The sequence below is a fragment of the Phyllobates terribilis genome, unplaced genomic scaffold (genome assembly GCF_046119375.1).
Source record: "Phyllobates terribilis strain yellow unplaced genomic scaffold, ASM4611937v1 Scaffold_12__6_contigs__length_324123572, whole genome shotgun sequence".
Classification (NCBI taxonomy): Eukaryota; Metazoa; Chordata; class Amphibia; order Anura; family Dendrobatidae; genus Phyllobates; species Phyllobates terribilis.
The window spans coordinates 276,868,953-276,893,941 of record NW_027362772.1 but is presented as its reverse complement, the minus strand read 5'-3'; the positions used below and the strand labels follow the sequence as shown (position 1 = coordinate 276,893,941).

The 24,989-nt window shown below is 45.3% G+C and overlaps 1 protein-coding gene across 1 annotated transcript; it reads right to left on the bottom strand.

The window, feature by feature from the left end:
- LOC141171803 (5-hydroxytryptamine receptor 3A-like) lies at positions 1 to 24,989 on the bottom strand. Its single transcript, XM_073655440.1, has 8 exons — positions 24,894 to 24,989; positions 23,265 to 23,309; positions 19,465 to 19,574; positions 18,067 to 18,236; positions 17,739 to 17,902; positions 13,884 to 14,088; positions 13,532 to 13,765; positions 1 to 260 (listed from the first exon to the last, which is right to left on the bottom strand). The coding sequence occupies exons 1-8, from the start codon at positions 24,987 to 24,989 to the stop codon at positions 1 to 3; spliced, it is 1,284 nt and encodes a 427-aa protein (XP_073511541.1).

The following is a 24,989-nucleotide window of genomic DNA, read 5'->3' as shown; positions in this document are numbered from 1 at the left end:
TTAAGCTTGGGGCCGGTGAGCCCATATAGCTGCCATGGAAGCCATGAACAGAACTACAGCTAAAATATATAGACGGAAAAGGAACGTGTCAATGATGTATCCAACATGGAGCCACTCCCTGGAGATAAACCTGTCCGTATTCTTCTTCAGGCTTTCTTGGATTTCTTTTATTATCCTGAGTTGCACGTCTGGGTCCTGTGCTGTGGCCAATTGCCTGATATGGTACTTCATAGTTTCATCATTGTAGTTTGTCAATTTTTCTTTGAAAAAGCATAAAAAGAAAATAGTCATACGGTTAAATGGGTTGAACCCATAGGGGATAACTTCCTGCTCGTTATCAATCTGGTTGATGCGACCCCCACTGACTCCAGGAACAAGGTTCTGAAGAGCCTTAGGTGAATGGAGCGGAGGTCAAGCATGCGCATCTCCGCACCATTCATCCTTCATAGAAGTGTCAAAGACCAGCTGAGCGCAGCACCTGGCTTTATCCGATGATCCCATTGAGAATGAATGGAACATAGGATAGAGTGTTACACACCTGTCCCGGATTCGGGCTTTGCTCTCCTCATCCCGGTCCACTGAATTCTATTGTGCTCCATGTTGGGCTTTGTAGGTGACATTCTCCCATATAATTGTCTGCCTGGGATTATATAAGGCCTACCAGGACACACACCGGTGTCTTGGTATCAAGACTTTTACTGGTCCTCAGTTTTGTGTACATGTGGCCTCCAGTACCTCAGCTACCTGCTTACTAGTCTCCTGTCTGCCTGCAGTCTCCAGTATCCCTGCTACTTGTTTCCCAGTCTTCTATCAGCCTGCAGCCTCCAGTACCCTTGCTACCTGTTTCCCGTGCACCTTATCAACCTACTGCACCAACGCTGGTGGCCCGTGTGCCCACCTGGACTTTGGCCTTAGAGGATCCACCTCACCAGATGAGCCAAAACATAAAGGATAACTTCCCAATTGTTGTTAGTCCGACTGATGGGCCCCCCTCCGATCCCAAAAATGATGTTCTGAAGAGCCCTGTATGAATGGAGTGGAGGTCGAGCACGTGCACCTCCGCATCATTCATTCTTAATGAGAGTGCCAAAGAACAACTGAGCGCAGCATTCGGCTATCTCCGGAGACATCATAGAGAATGAATTGAGCAAAGGATAGGTCAGAACTTTCAAACTTAGTACAACCCCTTTAATATATGTCTAAGGCAATCGATTATTAAATTATTAATTTCTTGATGGATCTGTGATGGTTTTTCCCATTATAGCATGACTACTGCCATTATGAGCATTATCATAGCCATATTTATCAACATTTAGTGTTGGGGGAATGTTTATGTCCCTCTTGGAAGTGTCCTAACCCATCATGGGCAACTAACTTTTGGATGTGGTTTACATAACCAACACTCCAATTGTGCCCTGAAATTACCAGGACTGTATCTGAAATTTCAGGGCAGTCCTGGGAAGTTAGGAACAGTTGGCAAGTATACAATATATTTAATTATTAGAAGGGGTAAGAGGGGGATGTAGCTGCAGTTTCAAACTCTCTCTGTGTCTATGAGATTGCATGCGTATGAAAGAAGAAACGGCAGAAGTGCGGAGACATCTGATTGTCTGAAAGTTCTGAACACAAGTAAGGGCAAATCAACAGGATGTGCTATACATTTTTACAGCACATCCTGTTGATTTGCCCTTACTTGTGTTCAAAACTTTCAGACAAACAGATGTCTCCGCAGGTCCAATAGATGCAGGTCCAGTGTCAGACTGGGGTGTCTGGGGCCCAAAGGGGGAATTGATCCTTGAGGCCCAACCTACAGCTATATGCAAATACCTGTTAGCCGTTATCCCTGTTATAGTGGAGCGTCGACTATAAATCGCAGGAGGCTCCTGCTACTGTGCACATGCTATAACTGGGATGTACAATTACGGTAGTTTGCATTAAAGGGGTTCTTTGGTTAAAACAAGTTATCACCGATCCATGAGCTCCACAGGATAGGTGATAACTTATTGATCGTTTGGCTCCGAACATTGGAAAATGCAGCTATCGGAAGAATGGGGAAGTTTTATCCCTGACAGGACACTTATCCCCATTTTAAAATGCAGCAGCAGGTGGGACGTCTGATCACATCTCCATTCATTTTCTTTGGGGCTTCCATAAAAAAAACAAGAGCAGTCACTGAGGGAATGAATTGATCAGTGGCCAAGTCGCACTTGAGCTCCAGTCTAATGGGAATAAAAACTCCACATTCTACCAGTTGGTGCAGGTCCCAGAATTCAGACCTCCACTAATCAATAAGTTATCACCTGTGGAGAGGTGATTAGTTGTTTTCCCTGGAGAACCCCTGTAAGCGCATCTTGTTCCAAGTATTTAATCACCAATGGAAATAAAGAATCTTCTCCTAATTAAATATCAGAGAGAACAAATGACCGCCATACACAACACAATCCACTATACCAACACCAATACTAACACAAACAAGGGAGAAATACTGCCACACCATGACTGGCCTACATATTACCACCACATAGTGACCGAATAATACCACATACAAAGGAGAGATACCACCACACCGTGACCAGACCAGATATTAACAGCATATAGCGTCCAAATAATTCACCATCATTGCTCTGCCACACCTTCTCCATCATTGTCATATCTCCCTCCTCCATCATCATTGCCATATCTCCCCCACCTCCTCCATCAACATAGCCATATCTCCCCCACCTCCTCCAGCACCATTGCCATATCTCCCCCACCTCCTCCATCACCATTGCCATATCTCTCCCCACCTCCTCCATCACTATTGCCATATCTCCATCCTACCTCCTCCAGCACCATTGCCATATCTTCTCCCACCTCCTCCAGCACCATCGCCATATCTTACCCCACCTCCTCCAGCACCATAGCCATTTCTCCCCCCACCTCCTCCAGCACCATTGACATATCTTCCCCCACCTCCTCAAGCACCATTCACATATCTCCCCCCACCAATACTAACACAAACAAGAGAGAAATACTGCCACATCATTACTGGCCTACATATTACCACCACATAGTGACCGAATAATACCACATACAAAGGAGAAATACCACCACACTGTGACCAGACCAGATATTAACAGCATATAGCATCCAAATAATTCCCCATCATTGCTCTGCCACACCTTCTCCATCATTGTCATATCTCCCTCCTCCATCATCATTGCCATATCTACCCCACCTCCTCCATCACCATTGCCATATCTCCCCCACCTCCTCCATCACCATTGCCATATCTCCCCCATCTCCTCCATCACCATTGCCATATCTCCCCCACCTCCTCCATCACCGTTGCCATATCTCCCTCCACCTCATCCAGCATCATTGCCATATCTCCCCCCACCTCCTTCAGCCCCATTGCCATATCTCCCCCACCTCCTCCATCACCATTGCCATATCTTCCCCTCACCTCCTCCATCACCATTGCCATATCTCCCCCACCTCCTCCAGCATTATTGCCATATCTCCCCCACCTCCTCCAGCACCATTGCCATATCTCCCCCCCCACCTCCTCCAACACCATTGTCATATCTCCTCCAACCTCCTCCATTACCGTTGCTCTACCTATTCCCCCCACCTCCTCCATCACCATTGCTCTCCCTCTTCTCCCCCACCTCCTCCAGCACCATTGCTGTCCCTCTTCCCCCCTTCTCCTCCAGCACCATTGCTCTCCCTCTTCTCCCCCACCTTCTCCAGCACCATTGCTCTCCCTCTTCTCCCCCCACCTCCTCCAGGACCATTGCTCTCCCTCTTCTCCCCCCACCTCCTCCAGCACCATTGCTCTCCCTCATCTCCCTCCACCTTCTCCAGCACCATTGCTCTCCCTCTTCTGCCCCCACCTTCTCCAGCATCATTGCTCTCCCTCTTCTCCCCCCACCTGCTCCAGCAGCATTACTCTCCCTCTTCTCCCCCCACCTGCTCCAGCACTATTGCTCTCCCTCTTCTCCCCCCAGCTCCTCCAGTCGCTCTAGTTAAACAAACAAACAAAAAAACACTTACCCTGTCTGCTCGTTCCCCCGCAGCATTGTCCCCTGCTTCCTGCCGGCATCTTTCTTCCTGACAGAGGCCCGCGCTGCATGATGAGCCTGTGTCACGGAGGAAGTGCAGGACAAATCCCTTCACTCCACTGCCATTTTCTCCTGTCAGCAGTGGAGTGGAGGGATCGCTCCCTGCCCACCGCTGCCGCACACGAGAGGGCAATCTGGCCATGGGCCCCCCAAGCTTGGGGGCCCAAGAAGCAGGCCAGATTTCCCTCATCAGGCGCACAGCAAGGGTCCCCCCTCCACCTTTGGGCCCCAATGCAGGTGCACCGGTGGCCATGTTAACCAGCAGGCCCCCGTGTGTCCCGCTTGGGTGCCCACCGAGGACCCGGGCCCACAGGAGCATTCTCCGGTGTCCTGGTGCCCCAGTCCGACCCTGTGCAGGTCCCACAACTGGGACCCAGATCTATATTGTCAGTAGTGATGGGAGAGCACTAAAATGCTCGGGTGCTCGATGCTCGGGTCGAGCAAGTTTGAATGCTCGGGTACTCAACCCGAGCAACGAGCCCAATGTAAGTCTATGGGAAACTCGAGCATTTTTCAGGCGGCTCCCCCCAGCGGTCTGCAGAGGGCCTAAAAATTGCCCAAATCGATGGGAACAGTGCTCAAATGACATGGGAATAGCATGGGGAAGACCCCTGTAAGCATTTCTGACTCCCAGGTCACTGCTGTCAACAACGTTGCCAGAGTATCACGCCACTTTTATGGACTCACAATAAAACATACAAAAACTAAACCAAAATGGATTTTCCTGGGAAATATGTTAAAGAACATTTTTTCCAGGGTAATGACTTGTATATAAGGCAAAATAAATTACCAAAACCAAAGATACTCCTCAACACCTTGGGCTATGTTCACACGTAGAGTTTTTGATGCGTTTTTGCACTTTTGCATTGCTTTCAACTAAGACAAATGCATTCACCTGGAAATGTCATTTTAAGATTTTAGAACCTTATCTGGCCATGTGATGTGTGACACATCATCAGACACATGCATACAGTGGTGAAAAAACATGGAAACAGCATGGGGAAGACTCCTGAAAGTATCTCTGACTCCCAGGTCACTGCCTAAAAGAGTGCCCATGATAAGTGATCCTTGGCGCATGCGAAAATGCCTCCCGCCATGCACATGTCATTGCAGACTTGCAACAATCACCGTCCACGTCCTTGTCCCAGTGAAGCGTTCAGTTGTCCCTACCCCATTCCTTGGAATGCAAGCGCAAGTATGCAGCCAGCCACCCACCCACAGGCTGCAATACTATACTGCCAAATTTTTGACAGCTGCTTGCACTTGAAATGTGGCCTTTTAGGCTCGTGGAGGTGGAAGATGTCCACAACCTTATGGCGGCGGCGACCGGGTTTCCATACTCGGTCCCCAGCCGCCACTATTTGTCCCGGTGTCGTCTCAGCCTTCCACAAGCATGGGTCCTACAACATTACCTGTGCCCTCCCCAGTGAACTTACTGGGAAGGACCGCCTACCCACAAACACGTGGTCAAGTGAATGTGGCCAGGGACGGTACGGAGCCAGTCCAAAGCTTTTTTTGCTGAGAGTTGTATTTCACCACAGCCATATTCTTTTGCTTGGTGAAATATCTACTCCAGCTGTCATTTCTCCCAGGAAGTCCTCTAAAGCTGCTTTCACTTAAAATGTGGCTTTTTAGGCTCGTGGAGGCGGAAGCTTTTCACAAACTCATGCCGGCGGCGGACGGGTGTCCATGCTCGGTCCCCAATCGCCACAATTTCTCCCGTTGTTGTCTCCGCCTTCCACAAGCACGTGTCCCACAATATTACCTGTGCCCTCCCCAGTGCACTTACTGGGAAGCACCGCCTAACCACAAACACGTGGACAGGTGAATGTGGCCAGGGATGGTACGGAGCCAGTCCACATTAAAAATGCAGCCATAGTGTGTCCGGGGACCTTCCCACGTACTTCCCATAGAATCCTTGGGTGGGCCCTGGCTTCTCCATCAGGAGAGTTCATGATAGGCGCAAACTCTGCAGCTGCTATGGGGCTCTTCAGCGGGGGAGAAAGGTGGGCCCTCAGAATCAAATCCTCTGGTGGGGCCCAATGCTTTTCAGTCTGACACTGCTTCTCAGTGAGAGTTGTATTTCACCACAGCCATATTCTTTAGCTCGATGAAAGGACTGGCATAGAGGGAAACTGTATCTACTCTGGGTGTCATTTCTCCCAGGAAGTCCTTCACCATCACCAGCTCTTACTTGTCGGTGGTGCTTCGACACGCAAACATCTTTCTTTGCGCCTTTAATTTCATGACTACAGAGTTTGCCTGATCGGCAATGCGGTTTGAGAAATAACATGCATAAGTACTTCCAATCCACGTTCTTAAAGCAGCCATAGAGTGTCCGGGAACCTTCCCACACACTTTTCTTAGCCAGGGCTGCTTCTCGGCAGGGTTGGACGGGCCCACCAGAGAACCAGAGACTCCTCCAGTGGGCCCTGGCTTCTCCTTCAGGAGAGTTAATAGTGCCGAGGTGAGGCCATGATGATGATAGAGGCCACCATCTGCTTAGTTTTCTGTTACTTCGAATGCAAGAGCAAGTATGCAGCCAGCCACCCACCCACAGGCCGCAAAACTAAACTGCCAGATTTATGGGCAGCTGCTTGCACTTGAAATGTGGCCTTTTTGGCTCGTGGAGGCGGAAGCTGTCCACAACCTCATGGCGGCGGCCAGGTGTCCATATTCGGTCCCCAGCTGCCACTATTTCTCCCGGTATTGCCTCTGCCTTCTACAAGCGTGGATCCCTGAACATTACTGATGGTACTTTTCTGTGGGAATCTGCTTGCCTCCTACCAGCCTGGAATATTTCCAGTAAACTATGGTACGGCGCCATGGTATTAGCACTTCCCCCAGTACCAGTAGCTAAGCCATCCCCAATTTCCTTCTCAGGAATTTTATTTGGTAGACTGAGTGGCTGCCCAAATACATTAGTTTCTCACAAAGGAGCTGAAGATAGAGTGGCAGTAGGTGCAAGTTTCTCCAGCCTGTTAGATATCAGAGGATGAATGGCAGCACATTGGATCAGTGGTTAGCACTGAAGCCTTGCAGCCTGGGATCCTGGGTTCAAATCCCAGCAAGGACAACATCTGCAAGGATTTTGTATGTTCTCCCTGTGTTTGCATGGGTTTCCACCTCAGTAAAAAAGCAGCCATAGAGTGTCTGGGAACCTTCCCACACACTTTTCTTAGCCAGGACTGCTTCTTGGCAGGGTTGGAATGTCCCACCAGAGAATCCTCTGGTGAGCCCTGGCTTCTACATCAGGAGAGCTCATGATAGCGCTAACTTTGCAACTGCCATGGGGCTCTTGAGCGGTGGAGAAAGGTGAGCCCTCAGAATTAAATCCTCTGGTGGACCCAATGTTTTTCAATCTGAAACAGCTTCTCAGTGGGAGTAGTATTTCATCACAGCCATATTCTTTAGCTCGGTGAAAGGACTGGCATAGAGGGAAACCATATCTACTCCTGCTGTCATTTCTCAGTCTCCAGGTTCCGCCCATTGTCACACATGACCATGCCTGGTTGTATGTTCAGCGGTGAGAGCCACAGATCAGGCTGCTGTGTTACAGCTTTCAACAATTCTGCAGCGCTGGGCAGTTTGTCACCTAAGTATAAAGCATGTTATCTTCAGCACCTCCTGTTGCCGCTTGGCCAAGGCAGTGCTGCAGTGCTTTCAGCTTGTGACTGATATGGTCATTTCGGAGATGGAGGAGGAGGTGCAGGAGCTGAACAATGTGATTACATTGAGGTTACACTGGCGACTGTTTTTTATGCTAAGGAAAGATCCTACTGTTTTTTTTACGTTATTTTTTAAGACAAATGCATTCACCGGGAAATGTCTTTTTAACATTTTACAACCTTATCTGGCCATGTGGTGTGTGACACATCATCAGACACATCCTGTTTCATTTATGATGGAGGGACTCTGAAAGTCACAAAGCCTATTTTTATACGGCCATCAGGCGGCCCTTACTATTCTTAAAAGGCCAGCAGTCGGCCCTCGCTATTGTTAGAGAGCCATCAGCCGGCTATGCTTTGTTGTTCCCATTATTAACGAGTGGGTCTCCTATACTGTTATTGCGTATGCCGTCACTGCAAAGGCTGCCAAAAATTTGGACGCAACCCAATACCCCTTTGAAGAGACATAGAGGAGGGTCTCATTAAAAAAATGTTCCCATTAAAAAGGAGCGGATCTCCTTTAGTGGTAATGCCCATGCTGTGACTGCAAGGGCTGCCAAAATTTGGGAAAAACCCCACTAACAAATTAAAGACACATAGAGCAGGGCCACAGTAATGAGTATGACATGTTCCCATTAGAAAGGAGAGGGTCTGCTATACAGTTATAGGGTATGCAGTGAGTCCAACAGCTGACAAAATTTAGGAAAAATCCCACAAAGAATTTAAAGACACAGAGAGCATGGCTACAGTAACGAGTACGACATGTTCCCATTAGAAAGGAGAGGGTCTGCTATACAGTTATAGAATATGTAGTGAGTCCAGCGGCTGGGTCTCCCATAGTGTTGGCCTATGTAGTGAATGCAAGGGCTGCCAAAAATTGGGTGGCACTCCAATGCCCCTTGGTAGAGATGTAGAGGGCCTCATGAAATAATGTTCCCATTATTAGGAAGTGGGTCTCCCATAGTGTTGGACTATGGAGTGAATGCAAGGGCTGCAAAAAATTGAGAGGCACTCCAATGCCCCTTAGAAAAGACGTGGAGGAGGGCCTCATAAAAAAATGTTCCCATTAGAAAGAAGCGGGTATCCTATACTTGTAATGCCCATGCACTAAGTGTATGGGCTGACAAACATTTACCACTGGGGTGTATACATGAACATACTGTATAAAAATTTTTTTTTACGGGTATCATAAACACCCTTTAAAAATGATGTTTGTTTTGCATCACAGACCACGGTCACCCTGGTGATATGGTGGTGGAGAATGAGAATGAGGAGAAGCAGGAGGAAAAGAACAAATAGCCAAAATCAGGACGCGTATACCCATGTATGGGTGTGAAAAGGTGCATGGGAATACACCTGCCAAAAAAAGACACTGGATTTGAGTTTTTGTTACGCTGTTATTATTCGATGGTGTTGAGAAGTCTGGCCCAATCCAGCCCTTGTTTATTTTTATAAGAGTCAGCCTGTCAGCATTTCCAGTTGACAGGCGGATGCACTTATCAGTTATAATTCCACCAGCGGCACTAAAAACCCGCTCTGATAAAACTTTAGCGGCAGGGCAGGCCAGGACCTCCAAGGCGTAGAGAACCAGTTCATTCCACGTATCCAGCTTGGATACCCAATAATTATAAGGCACAGAGGAATCATGGAGGACGTTGGTACGGTCGGCAAAGTACTCCCTCAGCATCTTCCCAACCTTTGCACTCCTTGTGAGAGTACCCCGCGCCTCAGGGCTTGTACGATGGAAGGGGCTGAGAAAATTCTCCCAGGACTTTGACAGTGTTCCCCTGCCTCTGCTGGATTGGAGTTGCGTCTCTCTCGCCTGTAGTCCTTGGTTGTCCAACGAACTGTGACCTCTGCCACCAGCGTTTTCAGATGGGAATTTTTTTAATAGTTCCACAACAAGGGCCTTCTGGTACTGCCCCATTTTTGTAGACCTGTTTGCCTCAGGAATAGGAGATATAAAGTTCTCCTTGTAGCATGGGTCTAGAAGTGTCACCAACCAGTAATGACTGTCACCCAAAATTTTGAGAATGCGAGGGTCATGGGAAAGGCAGTGTAACATAAACTCAGCCATGCGTGCCAGACTGCTAACAGGCAAGACTTCTGTGTCCTCACCAAGAGGACGAGTGACCATGCTCTCATCCTCCTCCTCTCTGTCCTTAGGCCATCCACGCTGAACAGACGGTATGACAGTTGTGCAGGTAATACCGTCTATAGCACATGAAACTAGCTCCTGTTCTTCCTCCTCCTCCTCCTCCTCTTCCTCATTGTCACCCAATCCACGTTGGGATGAGATGAGGCTGGGCTGTGTGTAATCACCCTGTATGGTTCCTTGCTCCATCTCATCATGCTCCGCCTGCAATGCATCCTCTTTGTCAAAGCGGGGTGGTGACGCTAATTATGGCGTCATTGCCGCTCACCATCTTGGTGGAGTTCTCAAAGTTTTGGAGGATGGTACATATGTCTGGCATCCATGTCCACTCCTGAGGTCTTATGTGTGGAGTCTGAACTGAATACCGACGGCCTTGTTGATGCTGGTACTGAAAAACTGCCCTCTTCTGCTCACAAATACTCCCCAACATCTGCAGTGTAGAGTTCCAACGCGTGGGGAGTCTGTGAGACCGAAGCTGCAAACACTACTGAAACACGGCAAGGGCGGCGGAAGCTGTAGCTGACTTTCTAAAATGGGCACACAGGCGGCGAACTTTAACAAGCAGATCCGGCAGCTCTGGGTAGGATTTGAGAAATCGCTGAACCACAAGGTTAAGCACATGGGCCAGGCATGGTATGTGTGTGAGCTTGCCTCGCCTTAGAGCCGCCACCAGGTTCCGGCCGTTGTCACACATGACCATACCAGGCTGTGGGTTCAGCGGTGTGAGCCACAGATCTGCTTGCTCTTTCAGAGCTGTCCACAACTCTTCAGCATTGTGCAGTTTGTCACCTAAGCATATTAGCTTCAACACAGCCTGTTGCCGATTGGCCGAGGCAGTGCTGCAGTGCTTCAAGCTGGTGACTGATGTGGTCATTTCGAAGATGGAGGCTGAAGAGGAAGAGGAGGATTCGGTGCAGGAGCTGTAGACTGTGGTGGAAACCCTGACTAACCTAGGGCCTTGCGATCCTTGGCATTGGGAGGATGTGTTCTGTCCCAACGTCTGACTGGGCCCCGGCTTCCACTATGTTAACCCAGTGTGCAGTCAGTGAGATGTAGCGTCCCTGCCCACAAGCACTTGTCCACATGTCCGTGGTTAGGTGGACTTTCCCAGTAACTGTGTTGTTGAGGGCACGGCTAATGTTTTGGGACACATGCTTGTGTAATGCGGGGACGGCACACTGGGAGAAATAGTGGCGGCTGGGGACCAATTACCGAGTAACGGCCGCCTCCATCAGGTAGTGGAATGCTTCCGTCTCCACGAGCCTAAAAGGCAACATTTCGAGCGCAAGCAGTCTCGAAATGTGGGAATTTAGTAGTGTGGCCTGTGGGGTGTTGGCTGTGTATTTGCGCTTGCATTCCAAGGACATGGGTATGGACAACTGAACGCTGCACTGGGACAAGGACGTGGACGTGCTTCCTGATGCTCCTACTTGAGAGTGTGCAATGACAGGTGCAGGACAGGAGGCATCTTCGCATGCACTATGGACAGGGGATTGGCTTGCATGCACAACAGCGGAACAAGCAGTGGTGCCATCCGCAGACACTGTTCCAGGACCCTGGGTTCGGCCCACAAAGTCGGGTGCTTTGCTGCCATGCGCCTGATCATGCTGGTGGTGGTCAGGCTGGTCGTTTTGCCACCCCTGCTGATGCTGGCCTGGCTGGTGGTGCAAATGGCCTTTTTGGGGTTATTGGCAGAGTCTTTAAAAAGACCTAACAGTTGTACTGGCAACTTCCTTTGTGTTGGTGTTACGGGGAACAGTTGCCTGCCTTCTTTCTGCGGCCACCACACTGCTTCTTCCTGCCTGTTGGGGTGCTCTGCCTCCCTCCCCCTGTGTGCTGCTCTCCTCGCTCTGTATGTCCTCCTGCCAGGTTGGGTCAGTTACTATATCATCCACCATGTCTTCCACTTCCACACTGTGGTCCTCCTCCTGACTTTCTTGCAATTGTGTCTCATCATCGTTCACCTCTTGTGACACTTTCCTACCGTCACCTTCGTGTGACCGTGGCTGCTCAAATATTTTGGCATCACTACATGCAATCTCCTCTTGCCCCGCTTCAAGTGGAACGGACGAGAGGCCCGAATCTATAAATGGAAAAGTGAACAGCTCTTTGGAGTTTCCAAGTGTGGGATCAGTTGTCTTTGGCCACTCGACATGGTGAGAGGAAGGAGGTTCAGGGTGAGGAATATGCGGTCCAGACTCACGGCTACTGAAACTTGACCGTGTGGAAGACAAGGTGGTGGTGGTTAAGTGACTGGAAGCATTATCTGCTATCCAACCAATAACCTTTTGACACTGCTCTGTGTTCAATAGTGGTGTTCTGCGGTCCCCTTTTAATTGGGACAGGAAGGTCGAGCGAGAAGATGTGGGTGTTTGTTGTGGCACAATTTCAGCTTGCCCAGTGCCAACAAGCAAATGGCGCAGAAAAACGATGTTCTCTGAATTGCTTTTTAAGCAAATAATGAGAATTAAGATCCAAAAAAAAATATTCCTGGCCTCTGAGACCTGGGCCTATTTCTAGAAATATCTAACAGCAGCAGCAGACAAAACTGGAATGGAGCCTCTTGTGCTATATGAACTGCAGTCGGCTATATACCCTGCCTGCCTATATACACTGCCTGCCTGATATCTCTGCAGATGGATTAGTCCTCAGAAGGACTGTTTGTTAAGATGGATATGTGTAATGTACGGTTTTTCTCCCTACACTAACTAGAAACAAGCAAATCTCTCCCTAGCTCAGCAACACCTCTCCCTACACTGTCTGATTCCGGAGTGACTGTGACGAGCATGGCGGCGCCCGGTCTGATATAGACCTGATGACGCTGTGCGGCCAGCTAATCACTGTAATGCCACAACAAACATGGCTGCAGCATTACAGTCAGTGGCAGGCAATCCCTGCATGTTCATTGGCTCTGTAAAGATCTCCAAACATGCAGGGAGGGGACCCGAGCTCCCACCGAGCAACCCCGGAAATACTGGGCGAGCGCCGAGCATCTCAAGCAATGAGATGCTCGGGAGAGCACCAAGCAGTAGCGAGCATGCTCGCTCAATACTAATTGTCAGTAAGGGAGATGTAGCCGTATGGAGCCACCTCTCCATTTCTGAGCGCAACTGTGCCCCGTTCTTGAAATGCTTCTCTCAGTTGTTGCCCCCTTATAGATGACTCATTTATAGCATATCCTCTCAATGTCCCAGTTGGGAACACCACTTGAAAGAAGACTTGTAATTTGCGTATCCTGTTGTAAATGTTGCTGTTTTCCTGACTCTGGTGTTGTTTTTCTTTTCCTGAGATATAGCCCCTTCCTCTGTCTACGTAAATCTAGTCTTGTTATCCAAATGGGCGTGATCATTAGATTTTTTTTGTGGGTGTGTTATCTGATGACTAAACCCAGTTGGCAAAAAAGGCCAGATTTATACCCAGGGAAGAGTGGGCCATATCTAAGAATTGGAGAGTAGCAGGAACAGAAGAAAAACATCGCCAGATTCAGGAGAACACGGACACTTATACTGTGTAATAAAATTACATAAAGATTGTAAGTGACAGGTTCACTTTAAGTGCTATGTATGAAATATAGTTGTTGGTTTAACCTCCAGTCTATTACTTACCAGTGCTATTATTGTCCTCTTTTTGCTCTGATATATCTGATATATTATTGCTTGATATAGCAAAATAATCCTTGCCCTTTAAGCAGACCAGTGTAGCCATCTTCTCCAGGACTAGTGTCTTCACCCACTGAGGAACCGATCGATGAAGAGTCTCCTGATGTATTATTCGGACTATGAATATGCTCTCCATCACACTGATCACAAGAAGTACCATACATATTACAAAATATGAGCCTATAAGGAAGGAACACAAAGAGTTGAGACAGTCCTGGAGAATAACGACTCTAGGGAATGTTTCTGCTAAGCCTGGTTTTTCGTCTTTTAGTGCAGGACTATTAAAAAAGAAAATCACCTATTAGTGGTGTTCCAGTGGGAGGACAATTGTCTGATACAACGACGAGGAAGACAGAATATCCGAGGAGCAGAGTGATCTTGAAAGATGTTCTCTCTCCACTTTCCGGGGGTAAGTAAAATCCAGCGATATCCATGATCATTAATAACGTACCGGGCAATATAAGATTCACAGCATAAAACATAGGTTCTCTTCTTATTATTATCTAAAGAATGAGGCAGGAAAATAAATGAAAAAAAAATCAAAATGCTAAAATGATTATATTTAAATAATCTGCCAAAAATTTGGGTTTTTGCAGGCTTGTTTTTCAGGGGTCAGCAGAGGCCCCTTATCTCCAGTGATGTGAATTCTTAATACTTCAGCATTCAAGGGGAAGTTTGAACAGTTTGAGGAAGGCCCTTTTCTGTGCCCCATGCACAAGGTCCAAAAGGACATGGTTGATGATGTTGGTGGAAGAACATGACCAGCTGCACGCGAGACCTCATCCCGTCCAACAGCTTTGGGATAAACTGGATGCCCATGAGCCCCAACAATTCTGTATTAGTGTCTCAAACTGACCAAGTCTTGGTTATAATATTGACGTCTTCTTTTATGGCTTTTGTTACCCTCAGGCACCAAAGCCTGGGGAAACTGTTACGTCGATAACATGACCCCTGTTCTAGGAGGTAGTCATGACCCTTTTTTTTGTATACTATGGAGGTTAGAGAAAAACTCTATTTTCACCCCAACCCACTCTCTGTTTCACCTAAGAAAAGAGTCGAGAAGTGGTCTACATGCTACAGAGTGCACTAAGGGTAATGGTAATCTGCTACCCTAATAATGGGGTCAATTTTGGATACTCTACTGTCCCAAAGACGATGAGTAACTAATTAAAATTTTCATCCCACAAGAGCCAAATTTATCGACCCAAATTTTGAAAGTAAAAAAAATATATATATAATTTCCTCAGATTTTTATCTTGCAGATGTCTTAAGAGTGAATTCTGTATATGAAGATTTTTTTTCTCTCCAGGATTTACAAGGAGCAAATTGAATTACAGTCTAAGGGGTTATGTCATGTTGACAAACCACTTTAAAGCGTATCTATAACTACTTTTCACAATACAAATATCACACATTATTAAATTGATTTCTTTGGCCTGATGAGGCTAGTGTATTTGTGGCGCCCCTGAGGGTTCGGTCGCCACAGGGGTACTGCATCTCTTTAATGAGGTGTGGTATCTCTCCTTCGAGGTAAGGATGGTGCAGCAGTCAGGACCCCACCTTTGCATCCAACACTACACCTCTCCCACCTGAGGGGGGCTTATATGCACCAGGGTGCTGCCCCAGCCGGGATAAGAGGAGATGGGGGGAACCAAAGATAGGGGGAACCTAGTAGTGGGTGAGGGTGGAGGACGCACATTTAGGTTACACTTAATATTTCATATTTAATAAATGGCCATCTTGGGCTTATGGTCTTTGATTGTGATCTTCATCACTGAACGTGGCTTTCTGTGTGAACCTGCAGTTGATGGGGACATGGTCCTCGTTCTCTGGCCTTGAGACGAGGAGCGGGCAAGAGTTAACGGCTGTCTCTACCCGGTCAAGGTCCCTACCTAAGAAGGCCTGGAGGGGAGCAGAGGAGTAAAGCTCCACAGGCAAAAGGATCCCAGGAGGATGCAGGAAGAGTGGCATACGCCACCTGCCTCACTATTCTGGCCTAGTCAGAGGGAGTCCTGCTGCAAAAGGGGTACCGGCCCCCGATATCTGACTCTGTCACTTCAAGTCTTAGTCAGAGAAGCCCGGAGGCTCAGAGGATCCCACCGGGTAACGGACGGAGCGGAGTCGCCACCCGTACCCTTGTTCTGTGCATAGTCCAGAGGGAGACCCGGCCTTAGTATACACACGGATAGGAGAGGAACTAGTGGAAAGTCTAGGAACACTTTGGTGAGGGGTCCTGACCAAAGCACCTGAACTACCTGGAGGTTGTCGGACCCCCGGTCCTGGTGGCCGCAGAGCGCCGTGAGGAGCAGGGAGAAGCCTTGCAGCTGCGCAATCTACTGTGAGTAAAGCTTGGAAGACTAACCCTATGGCCTCCGGTTTCTTATTGCAACGCGGCACCGTACCACACCGCACCACATCTCTCACTACTATTCCCATCCTCCTGCCTCCTCTGCCCTGAGGCCCTGCTCCGCCTGTGGGGAGTAGTACCATCTGTTGCTGCCACTACATCCCGCCTCAGAAGACTGAACGCAGTGCTGTTGGAGCATCACCAGAAACCACAGGTGGCATAGTCAATATAACCACTCGAATCACTGTCACCGTCCCTCCTAGTCCTTAACTTTTTTTAATGTGACAACCCTGGGCACGGACCGGGCCTAGGCCGCGACTACATCCACCTTGCACAGTGGCCCGGCTTCCGAGTACCCCAACTCTCAGGGTGGGCTAGCGAGTGGGGAAGGAGAGGCGTCCCCTAGTCCAACCAACATGGACGTAGTACTTTTATCCAACTCTCTCCTCCACCCGGGCGTCACATATTTACTATAAAAATACATATCCGTGTGGCTATAAATTTCTTTTTTTTTTAAGTCTTCTCACCTGATATTACATTGAGCTGGATTCATAAAATGCTAATTTTAATGGTAGTATTGCACAGCCATCTCTGTCATGAATTTTCAATGTAAGTACACCTGCTTCACCAGGTCAAAGAGATATCTTTAATCCCTTACCGCCACAGCCAATTTTCATTTTTGTGCTTTCGTCTTATCCCCCCCTTCTTCCAAGATTTATAACCTTCTATGGTTCCATTGAGGAAGCCATATGAGGACTTGTCTTTTAAAAGACAAGTTGTAGTTTTGAATGACACCATTCACTTTACCATTATTGTTTTTTTAAAGTGGCAAAAGGGAGGAGGTGATTCTTTTTTTTTGTGTGTGTTTTAAAAACTTTTTTTAAACTTTTTTTTAAAGTCCCCTTAGGGAACTTTGACATGTGATCAGGCCCCCTGAAACTGCATTCATTGGCATCACCCACGTGCCTTTCAATGTAGTTGTCAGAAATTGGCAGCAGCATTTAAGAGGCAAGTAGAGACAGATGTCAGCTGTGTAACACAGCTGGCATCTGATGAGTATGATGCGGGTTCAGCTCCTGAGCTTGCACCGTACACCCACACCTGTCGTGTGACTTACATGTAAGTCACATGTTGGGAAGGGGTTAAAAATGCAATATAACATTTGTGGACAAGTCCGCTTTAATTTATATAATCTGACACTGCTAGTATAACATGTTCATTGGACCTCCTCATCAGCTGAATGTTACCCGGAACTCTTATTTGTAGAAAGCTGAGTATCGTATATATATAAATGATGAATCCCTCCCAATTTAAATGGACAGGCACAATTTGACCCCAACCAAGGGACCTTTGCCTCTCACATGGCGCTCCAAACAAGTTAAGGCGCCATGTAGCAGGTGCAATGGCGGCATCCACTGGTATGTTGTAGGACACATCAGAATATCTTTTTTACCTATATCAGTGTTTCCCAAACTCCAGTTCTCGGGGACAACACTCATCATGTTTTCAGGATTTCCTTAGTATTGCACAGATGAGAGAACACGTGGCCATGTCTGATGCCTTAATAATAATTCCATCACTTGTGCAATACTAAGGAAATCTTGAAAACATGATGTTTTGGAGGCCGTGAGGACTGGAGTTTGGGAAACACTGACCTACAGCACTGATTAAAATGTCATATTCTGTAGTAGTCACAGATTTAGATCGATATAACAACAAAATCTAAAATGCCAGGAATTTAATTCAAAAATACAAATAATAATAATAATAATAATAATAATAACAATCAAAAAGGCATTAACTTACATAGAACTCAACCATCCCAAAGTTGTGACCATCTTCGTATTCAGTAAGTACCGAGTAGCTGGGAATGACTTCCAGAATATCCCATTCACCATTTTTCTTGTAGAGACTTGTAAAACTCTTTGTGTCATTTGCATGTCTCCAAAAAGATAAATCCATGTCTTGTACTGAAAAGGGCAAAAGTTAAAAAAAATACAAAAATTTCAACTTTTTTTTAACTAATACTAATTAAGGTATTAATTTTCTAAAGTCTCAGTTAACTTGTGCATAACATAACCAATCAAATCACAACAATACGGTAAGGTAGCGGTGGAAGTTCGGACAGACGTACTTGTGTGAATCCAGCTAGTAAACGTCAGGCAGCAGTTCTGATGGTCAAATGGGAAATAATAGAGGTTTACTTTGCAGGAAGATTTTATTAGCATGGGTTTGTTGTTATAGATTCTGCCCGTATAATCAAGGTAGACGAAAGCCACGTCTGCAGATTCCACAGCATCCACTCTGGAAACCAAGGAAAAATTAAAGTCAGTGTTTTGGTTTTTTTTAAGACCAAATGACTTTTATCCAGAACACATAATATAAAAGATATATGAAACTTAATTTAGAGATGAGCACATACATTTATGCAAGTAGAATTTAATTCTCGGCGAGTCTGTATTAACCAGTGTATAAATATTTTACAATTTGATCAATGCAAATTCGGCAAATTGGAGGTCAGCTGAGTTATAGAGAGTTGGCAAAAGTTTAAAAAAAAAAAAAAGTGGAGAAGTAGAATAAAAGGTGGTGCCCAGGACTTTTATATTGATCGCCAAAGCGGGGTACTGCACATCTGCATCCTATTGATTTGAATTGGGGATGGGTGTGTAGTACTCGGCTGCAGCTACTATACAGTTGACGGAACTGTGCTGTAAAGCTCCACAACTGAGCATCGACATCGGTATCAGCTGATCGGTGGGGGCACTGGGTGTGATGCTTGTCACTACTGAAGGACAGGCTGTGAGGTAGGGTAGTCAAACTCTCTGGTCTCAGATACTAAGAGAGCACATAGTAAACTAAAGGGAAAAGACAAAGACAAAGTCAGGTCACATCCGAGGTCAGAATACCGGGAAGAAAGCAAATTAGAGCAAAGGGGCTAGGCAAATGGATGGTCAGAGCGAGGTCCAATGTCATGCAGCAAAAGATCAACAAAAAGAGCTCAGAAATACAAGTCATACTAAAGAGTATATGGTATGTCTGGCAGTCATCTGGGACTGACATCTCAGCTAAGTAGCTGGGTAATCACCTGGAACAGGGAACACCTGAAAGAAGCTCAGCACCTCCAAGACTCAGATTGGATGGCTAAACTGTCCATCAAAACATAGACAGCCCAGCACACCCCTGCACCAGATAGGAAGACTGAGCTGTCAGTCACCGAGACCAAGACACACTGAGTGGGGAAATCGTGACGCTGTGTGTCGTGCTCCACACCAATCAGCTATTAATGATCTATCCTAACAATAAGCCATCAATATGAAAGTCCCGCACAACCCCTTTAAGCGGCTGGGCATTCAACTGCCCTTTAGCTCCGTTCATAGTCACAGACACGGACCAAAATAGACAAGTGCTGTCTTCACCAAAACGCCCCTTTAAGCCCATGACTGCTCAGTATATTTCTAATTAACAATTCACCTATCATATGAAAGAGTTAAAAGTAATAACGCATACTTACTGTGTAGTAACGCATACTTACTGTTCAGTGACCACAATATCTGGTATCCATACCCATTGTGTAGGAATTGAAATTTTTGTTACATTATCAAATTTTTCCGGATCCCAAGTAAGAAACTCATCGACCCAGGACTGTATGGCATAAAATATTACAAAAATAGTAAATGTGTATTATAAATACAACTATACGCGCAGTTATCATGCTGCTGGATATATAAGTATATAATTCCACATGTGTTAATTCATAGTTTTGATGCCTTCAGTGTGAATGTACAATTTTCAAAGTCATGAAAATACAGAAAAATCTTTAAATGAGAAGGTGTGTCCAAACTTTTGGTCTGTACTGTATTACATTCATATAAAACTTTTAATAGTGCAAGTAAAGCACTGAAAAGTAATATTTAAATCGACAAAAAAAAGAATAGTTTTTTGGCTTTCGTTTATTTTGTGCTGAAGTCAGATATAACGTTTTAAAAATAAAAAGCTACACATTGTTAAATACTTTCTCACATAACAATTTTATTACCCTAGCCCTATCCCTAGCCTTAGCCCTACCTTTAATTCTATCCCTAATTCTAAATCTAATTCTAGTATAAAGAAAATCCAGCTAACTCACCCCAGGTGTATGGCTCATACGATCTGTGCACGGCAGTAAGAGAATACGAAAAAGCTTCAGCTTCCACGATGCAGTAAAATTAAAACCGGCTTTTATTAAATAATCTACGGACAATGGGTAAAACACAGGTACAATAATGCAACGCATTTCAGATCACTTATAATTCTTCATAGCACAGCAATTTTTTTAAGGCTATGAATAAGGATGGTAGGTGATCAGAAACGCGTTGCATTATTGTACTTGTGTCTGTAGATAATTTAAAAAAAGCTTATTTTAATTTTAATGGATCATGGAAGCTGGAACTTTTTCATATTCTCTTAAATCCAATCCTAACCCTAAAACTATCTCTAGCCCTAAGCCTAACTCTAACTCTAAACAAATTCCTAGCTCTTACCCTAGCCCTAGTTAGGGTTAGAAATAGTGTCACGTAATTACAGCTCTTAGTATTAAATTATGACTGTATGTAATAACGTGCAGTGCATATAATTCAATACTTTGCTCTTTCATTTGCTGCTCATCTTCTGCCATCTTGATCGCTTCTGTTGCAAAGCGCAGCAGTCGAGATGAGTTTGTCATCGTCTGTTAAGCTCTGCTTAGGCAGCAGCCAAGATGAGAAAGCTGAAAGCTCACTTCATTATGCTGAATTTTCTAATTTTGGTTACTGCCTATGTAGAGTGCAGCAGTCAATGACATAGCCATCTCACCTGCTGTGCTCTGCATAATCAACGCCTTGCAAAGAAGAAACAGTATTTACAGGCACCAGCCATTTGACAGTTGGAGAGGAACAGAATGAGGTACCAAATTTTGCATGCCCATAGACCTTGACGTGACCTTTGGCCGCCCCCATTCTTGACCACTGACTTATTATAGTTGTACCAATGTCACGCAAGGTATGGTAAAGACCAACACAAAGAGAAGAGGGAAAGGGATCCCAGACTCTAGGGAAAGGGGGGGGTGGAGACCTCCTAGGCAGATCTAGCGTCTCCCTGTCTCCACTAACTCCCTTTCCCTATATTGGTTCTTCACCAATTGCCGCACGCGTACCTCGCCCTTACTTTCCCTGGCATTAGGCTCAGGTTAGGGAAGGGAGGGGATGAGCACTAGTTGATCCCACTGAACACTAAAGACAAAAAGGGGGGACAAACAAGGGAAAATCGCTTAGCTGTAATTGACTCCAAACAAATGCGCACACATCCTCTAGCATCAATGATGAAGAAATACTGCTCTTGCTCAAGCCTTCTCAAGGGGTAATGAATATCACCGGCACCTCCCTCTGGCAAACAGCAGGTATTTATACACCCAGGCCAGGGTGTTAATTAGCCAGAGGAAGGTAGCCGCTGGGTCCTAGAGATACAGCTTCTAAGAAGTTGTCTGTAATGCCAAACATAGAGATCTCCAGCAACCAACTGCAGGGCCACTGTCTGTCACTTCTGACACACCTGTGACATACTCCCTTTAGATCCATTGGTTTGCATCGGGACATGAAGTGAAAAGGTCCCAGCGCAGACCACAAAGGCAGATTCACAGAATTTAGAGCAGGTGAGTATGCTGAATTTAATTATCTTACCTCGTGTAAAGTTTTTGTTGAGACTGGACAATCCCTTTAAGCTGATGGTTATTGTATTTGATTGTTTTTACTGTGTGTGTATGTGTTATTCATTGCATTTTCTCTATATTCTAAAACAGTGAAGGTTAAAGGGATTTTCTCATTAGTAAAGATGAGCGGATCTTGTGAGATTTGAAATTGCCAAATTGCATGGATCTTATTAGGAAAGTCCATTCGCAGAAAAATCATTGACTGTGAATTGGATGTTCCTTATTTGCAGACCCCAGAGCATAATAAATGTAAGCGTTAAAAAAAATAAAAATAATTATTACTCATCTTACTGCTCACGTCACCTTTCCCTCTTCCTCCTGACTGTTGGCTGCCATCTGGCCCACCGCGCCTCTCCTTTCCACCATCGTTCACCACATCTTCACCTTCTTCACTCTAAGCTGGGACTTTCGGGCCTCGGACGTCACTGTGCATCGTAAGATCACGACGTACGTTGCAACATTTTTATTTCGCGTTGTGTGCCGAGTCGGCAGGAACGTCAGATGCCTGGTCGGTGACAGAAGTCCTAGCTTAGAATGAAGAGGCCAAAGATGAGGCACACAATGGCGGAAAGGAGTGGAGCACCAGACAGCTGGCAATGAGGATGGTGGGACAGGTGAGCAGTGACGTGTCAGTCTTTTGGGGGGATTTTGCCGCCGTCCTTCTGAGGTTGAATTTGCACGGAGCAAATTGCAAAAAAATGTTTTCTGTAGAATTTGGATTTTTGCTAAATTTGTGGAGAATTCAGTTAAGACTTGAATTCGCTCATCTTTATTAATTAGCCCCAGATCCCATTCCCAGCACCTCTAGCAAACAGCTGATGTAATTGAGTGAAGCTGCAGCCAGTCAAGCATTGTGGTATATATTTCACGGAAGCCATTAAAATGGCTATCCATATAATGTGGGGATGGATCAAGTGGACCCTATGATGTCCATAATATATTATTGTCTATTGAGGCGCAAAAAGTATCTAAAATACTTAATAAATGTGGCACATATTTTTTACTAATCTGCCCCGTTTTTGTTTTTTTTAATATTCTGTTATCGACAACTATCAGATAAGGAAATTAGTAATATTTCATAATAAAGTTAAAGATTGATAGAAACACAGAAAGACAAAAAAATACTGTGTTTATTTGGAGTCTAAGGGGTAACATTTCTCCTTGTGGAGAGTGACAAGCCAAGCCTGGCATGTCAGAGTGAGGAGACTTATAAGCCATTCATGCCCCTCTGGGAAATTAAATATGCAAATTGTCCCTTCAGAGAGGAAGAGGGCTAGAACTCTATAGTGCCACCTATTGGAAGCGCAATCCTAAAAGTCAATATTGACTCTTTAATGAGCCTTGCAATATGACTTAAGATAAAAGAGAAACCAGAATCTAAATTTCCAGACACAATGTTTCGGGGTGGATGCCCCTCATCAGTGCAAAGTATGAGATCTGATTTGGCTAGGTGAGAGGCTCTGGACTGGAGTTTAAGGGGTAACATTTTTTCTTGTGGAGAGTGATCAGCCAAGCCTGGCATGTTAGAGTGAGGAGACTTATAAGTCAGGCAGGCTCCTCTGGGAAATTAAATATGCAAATTATTAAAAATATAAAATGAGAAAATTTACCTGATTGTACCAGATGTAAGTTGTCATTACTTGATTTTTCTCATCCTCATGACAGTAATTATTTGCAAAAAAAAATGGAGATATGACCAAGTTATGTTTAAAGAGGGAACATAAAATCAAAAAATTTCGCAAATCAAATAAAACAAAAATAGCGGTTTTGCGCAGGTAGGGTTGTCTCCAAAAAACTAACATGACACAGACATTCAAAGCAACTGAATGAGACAAACTCTTCTCTTGCTCAATGTTCTTGGAAGAATGTACGAGATTAAAGCGTAACTCTAAGGTCTTATATATTTTCAGAATTGGCTTGGATGAGCTTTGATATCCTGAATTCACACATGGCGAGTAGAGATGAGCGAACCCGAACTTTAAAGTTCGGGGTTCATACCCGACAGGACACTAAGTGTCCAGAGCTGAACTCCAAACACGGACTTCTCCTGGAAGAAAAAGATTGTCCATGCTTTCTGGATGAAACTCGGACAATTTTTCATATGCTCATCAGCAGCCACCCCGAGGACGTCAGTGATTTTCTTGCATGAGAAAATCGGTCCTACTTTCATCAGTATTTTGATCAAAGTTAGGTCAGTTTTTACCATCAGCGTTTGGTCAGAGTTTCAAAAGTTTTTCACAGATGGAGAAAACACTATTTAGAAACGAGAAGTCTATTTTTCCTGCATGAGTCATTATTAGAACTACAATTCTACATCACTGCAAAGTCCCTGGCAGGGGGATGAGTGGAGCAGCTGAGTCAGAAGTTAAAGAGAGGATGGAGCTGGGCTGCCAGGGACTTTACAGTGATGTAGAATTGTAGTTCTAATGATGACTCATGCAACGAAAAGAGACTTCCTGTTTCTACATAGAGCTTAGAAGGATTCAGCTAGTCAGTTTTTAATCATGTGATATCATAGCCCCTAATGGAAAAGAGAAGAATTAGCTGGGTAGAAAGGCAAAATGAGCAATTGTAAGTGTACAGTGCTATGTAATATAATGATTGTAATATATTAAAAGGATAAAAAAATGGATGATAACGCTTCTTTAAAGTAGGTAGATGCATCTCCTATAAAATGAGATGTTCATAAATATATGTTTATATATTTCATATGTTTGCACAGCATACATTTTGATATTGGTGGTGGCAGTTTGTTTAAAAATCTATTATGTATGTATATATACAGTATCTGTATTCTATATATGCACAGGAATCCTAACTTGTTCAATGATACCAGTAGCAATCTGTCTTTTCAGGGTCTCCAGAAGCCCCTTTATTCCCTATGCACTCGCCCCTGCTCTATAAAGAATGTAAAAATAAAATGCATTTTGCCATGCAAATCCTCATCTGCGGCATTTGTAGAATCATCTTCTATTTTTCTGCATTTGTTTCATAACATTTGATTAAAAACAAATTAGTCGTCGAGCTTTAAATTGGGTTTGCATGATTTGCTATTGTGGTTTTCTTCCTGCGAGGAATGATAATAAGGTTTCCTGCCATATCAGATGGATTTCTCTGGGTTATTGTAGCGCTGCAGATCAGGAATGAACCCACACATGACCATGGAGAGCTACCTAGATTTAGATATAGAAGGGGAACTACAAATACAAGCAGAAGGGGTAGTGAACTTTCATACTTACCACTCCCAGAATGGTGTATATCATGATGTCTATGTACACAGTCGTTGCGCTTTTCCAGTCTTCCACCGGTCTCACCCCCTTGTTGTACCCATGCAT

What these genes read in the sequence shown, in the direction of transcription:
- LOC141171803 (XM_073655440.1), bottom strand. Translation starts at nt 24,989, where the DNA reads ATGCATGGGTACAACAAGGGGGTGAGACCGGTGGAAGACTGGAAAAGC. An exon ending in TTGGGATGGTTGAGTTCTAT is followed by an intron (nt 14,089 to 17,738) that starts GTAAGTTAATGC and finishes CTCATTCTTTAG; the next exon opens with ATAATAATAAGAAGAGAACC. An exon ending in AGAGGACAATAATAGCACTG is followed by an intron (nt 261 to 13,531) that starts GTAAGTAATAGA and finishes GCTTTTTCAAAG; the next exon opens with AAAAATTGACAAACTACAAT.